Genomic DNA, 15,456 nt, shown 5'->3' with positions numbered 1-15,456 from the left:
TTCAGGAAGTGGCCTGTCTGACAAGGTGTCGTTCTTCTTGTCTCTGTTTATTGAAGAGTGAGGATCTTAGCTGTCCCGTGACACTTCCTACGGCTGCCATAGGGTCTCAGAAGGCGGTAAAAAGCTGAATCGTGGCTTTGCAGGCTCTGGCTGAAACAAAGTAGCGCGTTTGGGTAGTGGCTGGTTACAGTACTGTGAGACTCAGGCTCGTGCCCGCGTCGACCGAAAGCTTTGTTTACTTTCCTCTGTTTAGCTAAATGGACATTCCCGGTCGGAATATTATCGCTTTTTTACGATAAAAATGGCATAAAAATGGATTTTAAACAGCGGTTGACATGCTTCGAAGTACGGTAATGGAATATTTAGATTTTTTTTGTCACGAATTGTGCCATGCGCGCGACCCTTATTTACCCTTTCAGATAGTGTCTGGAACGCACGAACAAAACGCCGCAATTTGGATATAACGATGGATTATTTTGGACCAAACCAACATTTGTTATTGAAGTAGCAGTCCTGGGAGTGCATTCTGACGAAGACAACAAAAGGTAATCAAACTTTTATAATAGTAAATCTGATTTTGGTTGAGTGCTAAACCTGCCGGGTGTCTAAATAGCTAGCCCGTGATGCCTGGGCTATGTACTTAGAATATTGCAAAATGTGCTTTCACCAAAAAGCTATTTTAAAATCGGACATATCGAGTGCATAGAGGAGTTCTGTATCTATAATTATTAAAATAATTGTTATGCTTTTTGTGAACGTTTATCGTGAGTAATTTAGTCAAATGTTAGCAAATTCCTCCGGAAGTTTGCGGGGGGTATGCTAGTTCTGAACGTCACATGCTAATGTAAAAAGCAGTTTTTTGATATAAATATGAACTTGATTGAACAAAACATGCATGTATTGTATAACATAATGTCCTAGGTGTGTCATCTGATGAAGATCATCAAAGGTTAGTGCTGCATTTAGCTGTCTTCTGGGTTTTTGTGACATTATATGCTAGCTTGAAAAATGGGTGTCTGATTATTTCTGGCTTGGTACTCTGCTGACATAATCTAATGTTTTGCTTTCGCTGTAAAGCCTTTTTGAAATCGGACAGTGTGGTTAGATAAAGGAGAGTCTTGTCTTTAAAATGCTGTGAAATAGTCATATGTTTGAAAAATTGACGTTTTTGTATTTTTGAGGAATTTGTAATTCGCGCCACGCCTATCATTGGATATTGGAGCAGGTGTTCCGCTAGCGGAACGTCTAGATGTAAGAGGTTAAAGAAGAAAGGGTCTAAACCATCTGACCCAGATACCGCCCTCCGATCACCTCTCTCCTCTTCACAGGGACAGGGGAACGGGAGGAGGAGAGGAAGAGGAGACGAGGGGTCAGGTGTCAAACAGGTGAAGAATTGAGAGATTTAGAGGACAGGTCCTGAACCCTACTGACACACTGCTCTCTGCAATGCTTTCTCTCTCTCTCTCTCTCTCTCTCTGTCACTCTCTCTCTCTCTCTCTGTCTCTCTCTCTCATTCATTGGCACCCTCTGTAATTTAGAGGCAGCAGGAGCTGATTAAAACAACATGCAATAAAACTGTGAACGGCACCAAAGGGACCATTCTTCTGCTTGCTCACAAAAGCCATTGCTCCTTTGACAGTTATTAGACTTGAGATGAGTTACTGCTCACTTAGTAGAATAAGGCAGAGATAGATATCCCAGAACAATGACCAGAAATGCAGTTATGTAATAGACGGTGTTGGATGATCTTCAATTAACACACTGTTTTTGCTTGCACAGAACAACCTACACCCACATATAGCTGCAGGGCAATCAGAAGGTAAGGATTAAACGCCTTCAAACAGAAACAAGACAGCTTTAAAAGGGTGGATTTTTCTGCCTGCTTGTTTTGTTCAGGGAAACAACCCTGACCACAAAATGTGCAGCTATAAAACACATGAATCAGTCCACACCTGACAAACGCCTTAAATAAAGACCAGGGCTATGAATGAAACACCCAGCACCTGATATTTAAGAACTAGCAGGAGGTAGATGGCAGGAGACCTTACATTAACTCTACCTCGGATGTTTTCGCTTTCTCTGGCTAACTGTTTTCCACACAGCGTGGTTAGTATGTACCAGACCTGGGTTCAAATACCATTAGCTTTCCCTTCAAATTCTTTAGTTGCCTGTAATTGAGCTTGGCTGTCACAATGGCGCTAACAGAATAGTCCCCAAAGTGCCAACCCTGCCTATCTGATCTGGCACGCCAGGCAGGCTCAATCAGATGCTCAAAGTATTTGAAATGAAAATGAATACTAGTTGAACCCAGATCAGTAGGTTACACATCCAGCCTTGTAACTGAGGCGACAGGAACCCTTAGCCTTATCATTTATCCTGGCTGAATAACTATTATAACATGACTGAGTGAATGTCATGTATAATCACCTGGATCCGATAGATGCTGACTGAAAGGATTTCCACAAGTTACCACAACACTGGAAGGGACTCATAAGGTAACCGTCTCAGTGTGATAGTGTGTCAACAACAACAGTGTGCTAGTGTGTCAACAACAACAGTGTGATAAAGTGTGTCAACAACAACAGTGTGATAAAGTGTGTCAACAACAACAGTGTGATAAAGGGTGTCAACAACAACAGTGTGATAAAGTGTGTCAACAACAACAGTGTGATAGTGTGCCAACAACAACAGTGTGATAATGTGTCAACAACAACAGTGTGATAGTGTGCCATCAACAACAGTGTGATAGTGTGCCAACAACAACAGTGTGATAATGTGTGTCAACAACAACAGTGTGATAATGTGTGTCAACAACAACAGTGTGATAATGTGTCAACAACAACAGTGTGATAATGTGTGTCAACAACAACAGTGTGATAGTGTGCCATCAACAACAGTGTGATAGTGTGCCAACAACAACAGTGTGATAATGTGTGTCAACAACAACAGTGTGATAATGTGTTCAACAACAACAGTGTGATAATGTGTCAACAACAACAGTGTGATAGTGTGTCAACAACAACAGTGTTCTAGTGTGTCAACAACAACAGTGTTCTAGTGTGTCAACAACAACAGTGTTCTAGTGTGTCAACAACAACAGTGTGCTAGTGTGTCAACAACAACAGTGTGATAGTGTGTCAACAACAACAGTGTGATAGTGTGTCAACAACAACAGTGTGATAGTGTGTCAACAACAACAGTGTGATAGTGTGTCAACAACAACAGTGTTCTAGTGTCAACAACAACAACAGTGTGCTAGTGTGTCAACAACAACAGTGTGATAATGTGTCAACAACAACAACAACAACAGTGTGCTAGTGTGTCAACAACAACAGTGTGATAGTGTCAACAACAACAACAGTGTGATAATGTGTCAACAACAACAGTGTGATAATGTGTCAACAACAACAGTGTGATAGTGTCAACAACAACAGTGTGATAGTGTGTCAACAACAACAGTGTGATAAAGTGTGTCAACAACAACAGTGTGATAGTGTCAACAACAACAGTGTGATAATGTGTGTCAACAACAACAGTGTGATAATGTGTGTCAACAACAACAGTGTGATAATGTGTCAACAACAACAGTGTGATAATGTGTGTCAACAACAACAGTGTGATAATGTGTGTCAACAACAACAGTGTGATAGTGTGTCAACAACAACAGTGTGATAGTGTGTCAACAACAACAGTGTGATAATGTGTGTCAACAACAACAGTGTGATAATGTGTGTCAACAACAACAGTGTGATAATGTGTGTCAACAACAACAGTGTGATAATGTGTGTCAACAACAACAGTGTGATAATGTGTCAACAACAACAGTGTGATAATGTGTGTCAACAACAACAGTGTGATAATGTGTGTCAACAACAACAGTGTGATAATGTGTGTCAACAACAACAGTGTGATAATGTGTGCAACAACAACAGTGTGATAATGTGTCAACAACAACAGTGTGATAGTGTGTCAACAACAACAGTGTGCTAGTGTGTCAACAACAACAACAGTGTGATAGTGTCAACAACAACAACAGTGTGCTAGTGTGTCAACAACAACAGTGTGATAGTGTCAACAACAACAACAGTGTGATAGTGTCAACAACAACAGTGTGATAGTGTCAACAACAACAACAGTGTGCTAGTGTGTCAACAACAACAACAGTGTGCTAGTGTGTCAACAACAACAACAGTGTGATAGTGTCAACAACAACAGTGTGATAGTGTCAACAACAACAACAGTGTGCTAGTGTGTCAACAACAACAACAGTGTGATAGTGTCAACAACAACAACAGTGTGATAGTGTCAACAACAACAACAGTGTGATAGTGTCAACAACAACAGTGTGATAGTGTCAACAACAACAACAGTGTGATAGTGTCAACAACAACAACAGTGTGATAGTGTCAACAACAACAGTGTGATAGTGTCAACAACAACAGTGTGATAGTGTCAACAACAACAACAGTGTGATAGTGTCAACAACAACAACAGTGTGATAATGTGTCAACAACAACAGTGTGATAGTGTCAACAACAACAGTGTGATAGTGTCAACAACAACAGTGTTCTAGTGTCAACAACAACAACAGTGTGATAGTGTCAACAACAACAACAGTGTGATAGTGTCAACAACAACAGTGTGATAGTGTCAACAACAACAGTGTGATAAAGTGTGTCAACAACAACAACAGTGTGATAGTGTCAACAACAACAGTGTGATCGTTTGACCAGCGCATAAGCAGGATACTGAGTAGCTAGTTATTTACTCTGTGTATCGGTCTTGTAGCTCATTATTTATCGTATCTATATGGGTTAACATCAAACACTTCCCCGGTAGGCTGTTAATAAGAATGGTGACGAATAGGAATCAGAGAAATAGGGTTTCCCTTCACAGGTTGTGCTTTCCCCCCATTGGTTACATTAAATGAATTATATAAAAAAGGTTGTAACCTTTATCTCTCTATTCATTTTCTCTACAACCTTGAGGATTGGCCCTCAGTCAGCAAAATGTCAGGATCAGTTGACATCTATTTATGTTTCTTTCTGCTGCAGTGTTTTCTTTACAAAGTCATGTGGCGTTGCCTCTGTGGACTTTCATGGTAACCTAGTGGCTGTTCTACCAACTGCAAGTCAGGGACTTGAAAGGAGGGAGATCCCAACCTAACCCCACTATGTTACACAGAGACATATGAGTAAGGGGGAAGACCCCAACATAACCCTCCTGAGTGGCACAGCAGCGTTTTAAGCCACTGCATATTAGTGCTAGAGGCATCACTACAGACCCTGGTTCGATTCCAGGCTGTATCACAACTGGATGTGATTGGGAGTCCCATAGGGCGGTGCACAATTGGCCCAGTGTTGTCTAGATTAGGGTTTGGCTGGGATAGGCTGTCATTGTAAATAAGAATTTGTTCTTAACTGACTTGCCTAGATAAATAAAATAATATATTAAACAGGGATGTATGAGTAATGGGGAACATCCCAATGTAACTCAACTACATTGAACATCATGAGCTGTGCAGATATGTGTGCCAGTATCTGAAACTGGACCATCTGTACACTAAAACCATTGTGCTGAGACTCTGGTCACCCATAAGATAAGATGGCAGAACACTGTTGTCCAATAGGCCTAACTAAAACACACAACCACATCCCCAAACAGGAAACACCTATATCGATACAGAACAAAACATTATTGGGCTCGGGACTGTATGGCTGCATTTACACAGGCAGCCCAATTCTGATCGTTTGCCCAATTATAGGCAAAAGATCTGATCTGATTGGTAAAAGACCAACAAATTGGGCAAGAGGTCAGAATTGGTCTGTCTGTGTAAATGCAGCCTATTAGGGACACAACCCAGCCTGAGAGAGTTTAGTGAATGGGTGATAGTTCTGGTCACCCATGAGATGAGCTGTCAGAACACTGTGGTGTGGTCCAGTAATGATGGCACAAGAACATGGCTGAGACATCACCACTCTTTCCAAGGGTCACCGAGCAGATTATGGGATGATTGAGCGGGTGACCCTCGTCTTATTACTATTTGTATAGAACATTATTGGGGGGACAGCCCAGACTGAGTGAATCAGTAGGTGATAGTTTTGGTCACACATGAGATGGCAGAACTAAATGCGGTGGCCTAGTAATTAAAAAACACAACACGCCAAATATAATCACTACGGGCACAGGACTATGGGTCCTTTATTGAGGACAGTCCAGATTTAGTAAATTAATGTGAATGGGTTATATTTCTGTTCACTCATGAGATAGCAGAACAATCTGGCCTAGTAATTAAAAAATACAACAACACGCCAAACATCACCACTGGGTCGTACTCCTTAGGCACCAAATGTAAGAATGGACTGAAACAGGGAGGGATGATCTGAACATGTCCATTAAGAAATGTTTGTTTTCCGTTGCAACATGTTTTGCTACAGTGTGCCCTGATAAATACAACCCTGGTCTAATGGGTACAAGATTGTGTATGCTTCCCAAATGTCACCCTATTCCCTATATAGTGCACTGCTTTTCACCAGAGCTCTATGGGGTCCTGGTCAGAAGTAGTGCACTATATAGGGAACAGGGTGCCATTTGGGCCTCTATCAGGGTCCCAGCACAGATAGCTAGTGTGTGAGTGGGTGACCCTCTTTTTAATCACATTTCCTAAAATAGCCTGGCCTGCTGTGTCTATTCTCTGTGGGAAACTGAGCCATTGAGATGGGCGAAAGAATGAAAGCAGAGCTTGTTTTGGTGAATCTGCCCAGCAGTGAACCTTGGGGTTGAGGAGATGTGGAGGTGTGTGTGTGTGTGTGTGTCCACCCTGATGGGCCTGAACAAAGATAAAACATGTCAGATAGAATTGCTGCAGACACTGCCCATTACCCATGACATCATTCCCCGGCCCTAGCTGCGTTAGGCGATGGCTAACCGGCACAACAGAGACGAGGGGAAAGAGAGGGATGGAGGGAGGGGTATGGAATGAATAAAGGGGGGGACGAACACACAAACTGGATGCGGCTATGCATGCTCTGAGAACACAGAGAGGTCTAGAGAGGACCAGACATGGCCAATGGTGTCGGCCATGTTCCCATAGAGGGGCTCTGGGAAGAAAGAGTGGCGCAGAGTCCCCCTTTCCAACGTCTTCAAGCAGGGTAGAATGGGAAGTTAATCTCTCACATCAGGTCTCAACGTCCTTCAGGATCTCTTTAGACATGTCAGTCAGCTGGAGAGGAAAGGGGAAAGGGGGGGCTTTTCATTTCCATGGTAAAGAGGATGGTGGAGAGTGGGGATACAGGAAAGGGCACAGGTTTAAGAGAGAGAAATAGAAAGGAAGAAAGAGAGTGTGAGATGACATGTTACAGGCCCTCTCCTACAAAAATTTAAGTATTTACAAAAGTTATAGCCTTGTTAAACTGGTTATTTTTGTCAGTAACTTATTCACACGTCACTTTCACCAAAGATAGTTGACTCTGCACAAATGTTTTATTTATTTTTTACCTTTAACTAGGCAAGTCAGTTAAGAACAAATTCTTATTTACATTGACAGCCTACACCGGCCAAACCCGAGTGGTGCAGCGGTCTTTTTATTTATTACAGAATAGAAAGTTTAACAAAGATGACATGGTTATGCATGACTGGTTATACATAGCTGTGTGTGATCGGATAATAATATACATCTAAGGTATAATAATAATAATAACAGGCTGTGCATTACAATCTCATTCCATGGAGGGCCTAGTGTCTGCAGCTTTTTGGTTTTTCCTTTCAATTAAGACCTAGACAACCACGTGTGGGGAGTTCCTTATTATTAGTGACCTTCATTCATCAATTAAGTAAAACGGAGGAGCAAACACCTGCACACTCGGCCTTCGGTGAAATGAGTTTGACACCTGTCCTTTACGTTCTCCAAATGTCTGTACAACGAATCAAAGATATGTGGCGACTGCCCCCTTTTGGTCGTGGTCCAAAAATGAAAGGTGCCTAAAGTCGGTGGTTCTCGTTTTGCCGAAGTGTGCACTGTCACTGCACATTACGTACTATTTAGTTAGTTGTACATGGACACAACAATGATCAAACAGGGGGTGTAGGAAAATGATGGATATGCATCCATTGTTTAATCATTGTGCAACGAGAAAGAGGTTGACCACAGGTGTGAATGGCCGTGCCCCGCCCTCCTACCCAGACAAGTGTAAATTATTTCTAGTTAGCCATTGTCATATGTATTTTTCTGTCTTTCGATCAATGTCATAACAACTCAGTGTTTCCATCTGCTAACTGCTTTGGTTTCTCTTCACTAACCTCTATTTTCAACCTTCAGAACGTTCATGTCGCTCTTCAACTTGCCGCAGTGCACATGTTGGGAATGATGCACCACAAAAGAAACTCTGGATCCATCCGCGAAAAAATAATCATTTACAAAATGTTTGCATATACTCGTTTTTAAAACGTTGGGTGTATTCCCTTTGAATAATTAATGAATATTAATTACGCTCATTGGCCCACACACCACCACGCTCATTTTCTGTACAGTTTGTGGATTTATTATTTTTCGTTGGATCTATATTCTGGCAACAAACCAAAAAAAGTCCCTGGCTGAGGCTCATTCGCCATTTTATGGCTCGAGAGTCGCTTTGTTGAAGTCGAACCAGCGCTTCATGATTGTGAATTTGAAGGAAATTTAGAGCTAGGTTGATTGAATTTGAAAGAAATTTAGAGCTAGGTTGATTGCGAGAAGTTATATCGGCAAGGACCGTAAATAACATAGGAACTAGCCAACTGTTAAATAGTGACATTCTTCTTGACTAGCTAGCGTTGACTCTGTGGTTAGCATAGCTAGGCTAACAGCTTTAGCAAGCAACGGCTCAAGAAACGTCGATCAATCGACGAATAAAATTCTCTTAATTTGATAATATCAAACTACAACACTGACGACCACCGTGCAAGACTCGAAGACCGAGGAGATGGCGAGCTCCGTGGGAAATGTGGCTGACAGCACAGGTAGAGCTCGCCCCAGTTAGCATTAGCTTCCTCGCTAGCATGACACGAGCCTATGCTAACATCTTGCAGAACCATTGTTTTTTTTGTGCCAGCGTGTAACTAATCCAAATGTTGCGCCATCTTCAATTATAGCATAAATTGTATTGGTCACATACACATATTTAGCAGATGGTATTGCAGGTGTAGCGAAGTGCTTGTGTTCCTAGCTCCAACAGTGCAGTTGTTAGTATCTAAGTCACAACAATACACACATCTAAAATAATGGAATTAAGAAATATATAAATATTAGGACGAGTAATGTCAGATTGGCATTGACTATAGAATACAGTATAAATGAGATAAGTAAAGTTATATGTAAACATTATTTAAGTGACTAGTGTTCCATTATTAAAGTGGCCAGTGGTTCCATGTTTATAGGGGAGCAGCCTCTAAGGTACAGGGTTGAGTAGCCGGCTAGTGATTGCTATTTAACAGTCTGATGGCCTTGCGGTAGAAGCTGTTTTTCAGTCTCTCGGTCCCAGCTTTGACGCACCTGTACAGACTTCTCCTTCTGGATGATAGCGGGGTGAACAGGCTGTGGCTCGGGTGGATGGATGTCCTTGATCTTTTTTGGCCTTCCTGTGACATCGGGTGCCGTAGGTGTCCAGGAGCGCAGGCAGTGTGCCCCCGGTGATTCATTGGGCAGACCCTACCACCCTCTGGAGAGCCCTGCGGTTGCGGACGGCGCAGTTGCTGTACCAGGCGGGGATACAGCCCGAAAGGGTACCCTCAATTTTACATCTGTAAACGTTTGAGGGTCTTCGGGACCAAGACGAAGTTCTTCAGCCTCATGATGTTGAAGAGGTGCTTTTGCGCCTTCTTCACCTCACTGTCTGTGGGTGGGCCATTTCTGATTGTCAGTGACGTGTACCCAGAGGAACTTAAAGCTTAACACCTCCACTGTGGTCCCGTCGATGTGGATAGGGTTGTGCGCCCTCTACTGTTTCCTGATAGCCAGGTGTGGCTATGTAGCGATCTGTTGTGTAAACACACAAAATGGATCAGCTATGTAGATCAACCCGCCAGACATGAAGACGGAAGTATGTTATTGTATTGGCTGACTTGAACATAATCCCGCAAAACAACATTCGTTTTATTTTCTTGATGTCTTCCCTAACATTTGATACAATGCAATTTAGCTAGCCAACGTTGATCCTGTGTGTTTTGACTGTGATTATGCTGGGTCTGTAGTGTTGGGTTTGTTTTCCCCTTTTAGGCATGCATCAAACGTTAGTTACCCAGATGTTGATGGGGTTGTATTTGTCCGCCATCTAACGTCCATTTGTAAACCATCACCTTACGTTTCATCCAGCTATGTACTTTGGTCCGTTTTCATTTCATCGCACAACATTGCGTTTTTCATACTATTTCATGTCAGACAGTTCTAACTAGCTCATGTTAATAATTATCTCTTCATGATAAGGGCGCTGATGACTAGCTAACGTTAGTTAAAACCCTAATAATTCACTTACTATGTTTCTTCAGCTCCTGTTATGCAGCTAACAGCAGCTAATCATCTAGCTAGTTGTCGTTCAAAGGAAGAATGACAGTTGAATTCTTGGGTTTATAAAACAGTAGCAATCTGGCCTATAGTCACACATTTTGTCTCTAAAACGTGACTCATACATACCCTGTGGTGATTGACAGTTAATCCCTACACAGCTTTTTCTATTCAACTATTGATTAATATACTTCAACAGTGCAATTATGTATCAACCAAAGGCATTTATCAATTCTAAATAGTCTGATTTATGATTTCTCCAGTACTTTTATCTCGTTTATTATTTTGTCTCTGTCCTCGTGTTCTTCCATCACCTCTAACGTGTTGTTTCCCCCCTCCTCGGGTTGTTGGGTGTTGGTGCTACAGAACCGACAAAACAACGTATGCTTTCCTTCCAAGGGTTGGCCGAGCTGGCGCACAGGGAGTACCAGTCGGGTGACTTTGAGGCTGCCGAGCGCCACTGTATGCAGCTGTGGAGGCAGGAGCCCGACAACACGGGCGTGCTACTGCTACTCTCCTCCATCCACTTCCAGTGTCGCAGGCTCGACAGGTGAGGTGGGGGGGAAGAGTGAAAGACCTGGAGGTCAGGGGACAGCTCACTGAAGTCAGTCTACATGGTCTGGAGAGAATACTGGGACTGCTGTGCTCTGGGGCTGTAATACACTGGCTGCCGACAGTTCATACTACTACGACACATCTGTGGTGGTGTTGGGGAGTAACGAATGGCTGGCTGCACAGCTGGTCTGTCAGTGATCTCCCTACATGTTCTACTGACCTCCTCTTTTCCCACTCTGACATGACTCTTTACAGTGGTGGTGGTGGCTGTTTTCTCTTCCAGGTGTTCCAGGTGTTAGGTTTGATCTGTCTGTCTTTCCCAGGTGTCTTGGGTTGTTCCTCTGTCACTATGTATAATAAGCACAAGGAAGTTATTTGTTGTGAAATTTGAAATAAATGTAGGTTGAACCCCATACACACACAACTATTCTAGTGTTCCCACTATATCACAGAACACAACATACCAGCTAGTGTGCTAAATGAGATCTCCCATTGACTGACTAAAGTACCACTATTGGACCACACAGCACCACATCTCTCCACCCCAGTACTACCACACACCCTACCAGCCTCGTGACCCCCTCCACTCCTCTGTCCCTCCAGGTCTGCCCACTTCAGCACCTTGGCCATCAAGCAGAACCCTATGCTCGCTGAGGCCTACTCCAACCTGGGAAACGTGTACAAGGAGCGCGGCCAGTTGCAGGAGGCTATAGAACACTACCGCCATGCCCTGCGGCTGAAACCAGACTTCATCGACGGGTACATCAACCTGGCAGCAGCCCTGGTGGCAGCAGGGGACATGGAGGGAGCCGTCCAGGCCTACGTCTCAGCCCTACAGTACAACCCTGTGAGTAGACCTTGGGCCCAATTCATGTACCTCATCATAAGCCAGCAGCCCAGCACAAAACCCAATGTTTTGGTGTTCTGCCAAACCTTTACGCTGAACATGTCTTACACCCCCCAAGCTACCCCAATCTGATATCTATTCTAGTATCCTACCCAGACATTTGATGATCGTTAGTAGAACTCAGACTGTAATATGTGTTAGTCAGTCTAGTAGTCCATTTCTGGTTTGGAGCTCTAATCTGTGTTTGTTTCCTGTCCCTCAGGATCTGTACTGTGTCCGCAGCGACCTGGGGAACTTGCTCAAAGCCCTCGGGCGTTTGGAAGAGGCTAAGGTATGTTCGAGGGGCTTGACACCAGCACAGCTTTTTGCTTATTTATTTATTTTTTTTAAATTTACTTTGTACTTTGATTTCTTTGTAAGATGTTTTGTTTGTCAGTTATATCCCCCCGCCCCCCTTTGAGCCCGATGGCCAAAGTTTCCCTCCCTCCCCTCCACGCAGACTCTTCACTCATTCACTTGAGTGTCATTTTTCTCTATCCCTGATGCCATCTAAGGCCCTTCTCTACCCCCCACTACGCCCTTGCTCTGAGCAGGCCCTACGTACGCCCTTGCTCTGGGCAGGCCCTACGTACGCCCTTGCTCTGGGCAGGCCCTACGTATGCCCTTGCTCTGGTCAGGCCCCCCCCACTGCCCCCTGGCTCTGGGAAGGCCCCACACTCTGGCAAGGCCCCCCCTCACTTCCCCCTGGCTCTGGGCAGGCCCTACACCCTGGCTCTGGGCAGGCCCCATACCCCCCCACTACACCCTGGCTCTGGGCGGGCCCCATAACCCCCCCCACTACACCCTGGCTCTGGGCGGGCCCCATAACCCCCCCACTACACCCTGGCTCTGGGCGGGCCCCATAACCCCCCCACTACACCCTGGCTCTGGGCGGGCCCCATAACCCCCCCACTACACCCTGGCTCTGGGCGGGCCCCATAACCCCCCCACTACACCCTGGCTCTGGGCGGGCCCCATAACCCCCCCACTACACCCTGGCTCTGGGCGGGCCCCATAACCCCCCCCACTACACCCTGGCTCTGGGCGGGCCCCATACCCCCCCCACTACACCCTGGCTCTGGGCGGGCCCCATACCCCCCCACTACACCCTGGCTCTGGGCGGGCCCCATACCCCCCCACTACACCCTGGCTCTGGGCGGGCCCCATACCCCTCCTTCCCCAGATTCCCCTCCCTCTTATGAGGCTAATAATGTTGCTTTATTTTGAAGGGGGAGGGGGCATTTTCTACACCCCCAACCCATTAAACCCTCCTTTTCTTTCTAGTACGGATTTTTGAGACGGCTTTATACTTTTTTTTCTTTGAGCCTAGGTAGAATAGTCATCTTCATTCTCACTCCACCTGCACACAATCCCCCTGCTCTCTCTCTTTAGTCCCACAATGCTCTTCTCGCTGACCTCTCCACCTCCGGTCAGCACCCCTCCCTTCACAGGAAGAAAGGCTGGGCTTTTCAAATTGGTAGCAGTAATTATGGTTCTGATATGGATATTTTATAAACTCGTAAATCAATAAAAAAATAAACAAAGGTGTTTTTGGAGGGATAATGCTGGCTCGGTCTTGGAAGGATAAATGAACTGATGAAGTTAGTTCATCTCTTTGCAATGCAAAAGATAGGATGGCCTCTAACCAAACCACATCACTCCAGTTATTTAACAACAAATGGACCACCCCACCACCCAATCCAGTTGTACCACTACCCCCTACCCATGCAGATTTGCTAGTCGTCTTGTATCTTATGGGGTGCTCTCTGACCCCTTTATCTACTCTTAAGCCATTTTATGTATATCCATCTCCCTGATATGATATCTATACCTTCCCTGGGTTGGGTGAAAGCTGGAGTTGACATCTTGCTAGGTGACCTGGTGCCAGGCCATCTTATTTGGTGCCAGAAGGGGGAGGAGCTCCAGAGAGCTGCCAGCTCATCGCCGGGCCAGCCCCCCTGCACTGTTGCTCCTTCCCCCCGCGCGCTCGCTAGGGCCGGTGGAGTGTGCGCGCTAAGAGCTGCCTTCCTGACACACTAGCTACGCCCCAAGCTGACAGCTTCCTGCTGTCTTAGAGTGGGTGAATAGAATAGTCAGGACTGTACCACGTTTTCATACTGTCACACACACCCCTCCTTACAAGAGCCTAGTACGATCTGATGCTGCGTCAGGCAGACAGCTCACAAACTGCACTCCGCCACCCGCGTTCAGTTGGCTTGGTTAGAGAGAAACACGCATGCGCAGCAACCAGCGCTGACCTCTTTATTTCAGAGCTACCTATGGAGGCTTCTAGATGCCCAAACATTACACACCGAGGCTTTTCTTCTCACTCCCCATTGGCCAGGATTCAAGTACAACAGGACAAAGAAAAAGCCAAGCATTTAAAAAAAAAAAAAAACCTTTTTGAAGAAGAGGTTGAAGGAAAGCGTATGCTATGACATATTATTCCCTAAGAAATGTGATCAGTTCATTTGATGAAGATCAAGCTAGTTATCCTCCCTCCTTTCGCCTAGCTTGGCCATACTATTAATATTATGAAACACATTATCAAAGCCTTTCTTCCCTCCTGCCCCCCCCTCCCCTCCTGAAACATCCATTGTTTTTCTTAGAAAATACAATAAACGTTGCATGAGTGTAAACAGCAGGTTGTCTTTTGTAGTGCTTTTTTTTAAGGACGTTTTGATTACTTTCCATGTGAGAATGTAAAAAATAATTGTGTATTGTTTTGCGAACTTTTACTAACGCTCTTGTTTTATTTTGTCTCTTGGTTTTTTTTCCACGACTGATGATGTTATTTAGAAGGTTGTTTCAGGTGGGTGATGACATTACTCCTGCTACCGTACCCTAGGTGCCCTGGCTGAAACATGGATCACTAGGGCAGCATCAGTCCTCAACCACCAGCTGCTGAGGTTGCCGCCCGCCCCTCTGACAAACAATATGGTAACGGGTTTGTAACTGCCAGCAAGAGAGAAACCATGAACTACTACGTTATGCCTGAGCAAGAAGCTCCTCTGTCTTGTGGCTTACTCTGAAGAGCAGAGAAACAAAACAAGAACAGTTAAACAAACAAAAACCAAAAAAAAACAAGTACAGTAAGCATTCCTTTTTTAAATGTCTTAAATTACCATGACGGCCAAAACGTATATATCAGTAAATAAAATAAAAACATTGCAAAAATGGAATCAATTAGCGGGGAAAAATCTAAAATCCTGAGTAAGAACCCTCTAACTTGTTGTTCTGTTGATTTAGTTTTTTTCCTTCTTGGTTTTGGAGTTGCAGCGCTGTGCAGGTGATGCAGACTGCGCTGTGAGTGTGCAGTAACGCAGGGGCTGCGCAGCGAACAAGGCAACCAAGGCCAAAAGCGTCAGGCACAAAGCTCCCCCCCCCCCCCCCGGCCTGCTGGGTACAGACCCCCCCTCCCCCCGACGCCCTCTGTCAGCCTGGCACCCAGCGTACCCCTAGCCTCCCAACAGGACAC

The 15,456-nt window shown here is 44.7% G+C and overlaps 1 protein-coding gene and 1 long non-coding RNA gene across 12 annotated transcripts in view; one reads left to right on the top strand and one right to left on the bottom strand.

Moving 5' to 3' along the window:
* Window positions 1-6,185: 6,185 nt before the first annotated feature.
* LOC106604255 (uncharacterized) lies at window positions 6,186-8,500 on the bottom strand. Its single transcript, XR_001328636.2, has 2 exons — window positions 8,299-8,500; window positions 6,186-7,248 (listed from the first exon to the last, which is right to left on the bottom strand). It is a non-coding gene; the product is annotated as an uncharacterized lncRNA (long non-coding RNA).
* A 116-nt stretch (window positions 8,501-8,616) lies between these two features.
* Window positions 8,617-15,456, top strand: part of LOC106604253 (UDP-N-acetylglucosamine--peptide N-acetylglucosaminyltransferase 110 kDa subunit) — a 44,513-nt gene continuing 37,673 nt past the window's right edge. For 3 of the 11 annotated variants that reach the window (XM_014198724.2, XM_014198726.2, XM_014198729.2), the window contains exons 1-4: window positions 8,618-8,997; window positions 10,904-11,087; window positions 11,696-11,939; window positions 12,202-12,270. In XM_014198724.2, the coding sequence (XP_014054199.1) occupies window positions 8,961-8,997; window positions 10,904-11,087; window positions 11,696-11,939; window positions 12,202-12,270 (534 nt within the window). In that variant the 5' untranslated portion in view covers window positions 8,618-8,960. Of the gene's footprint in view, window positions 8,998-10,903; window positions 11,088-11,695; window positions 11,940-12,201; window positions 12,271-12,961; window positions 14,919-15,456 lie in introns of those variants that run through there. The other 8 variants (XM_014198727.2, XM_045717904.1, XM_014198728.2 and 5 more) reach the window with 7 other exon arrangements.

Source organism: Salmo salar, chromosome ssa05 (assembly GCF_905237065.1).
Source record: "Salmo salar chromosome ssa05, Ssal_v3.1, whole genome shotgun sequence".
NCBI lineage: Eukaryota > Metazoa > Chordata > Actinopteri > Salmoniformes > Salmonidae > Salmo > Salmo salar.
The sequence above is the reverse complement of the archived record's forward strand: the minus strand, read 5'-3'. Positions and strand labels throughout refer to the sequence as shown.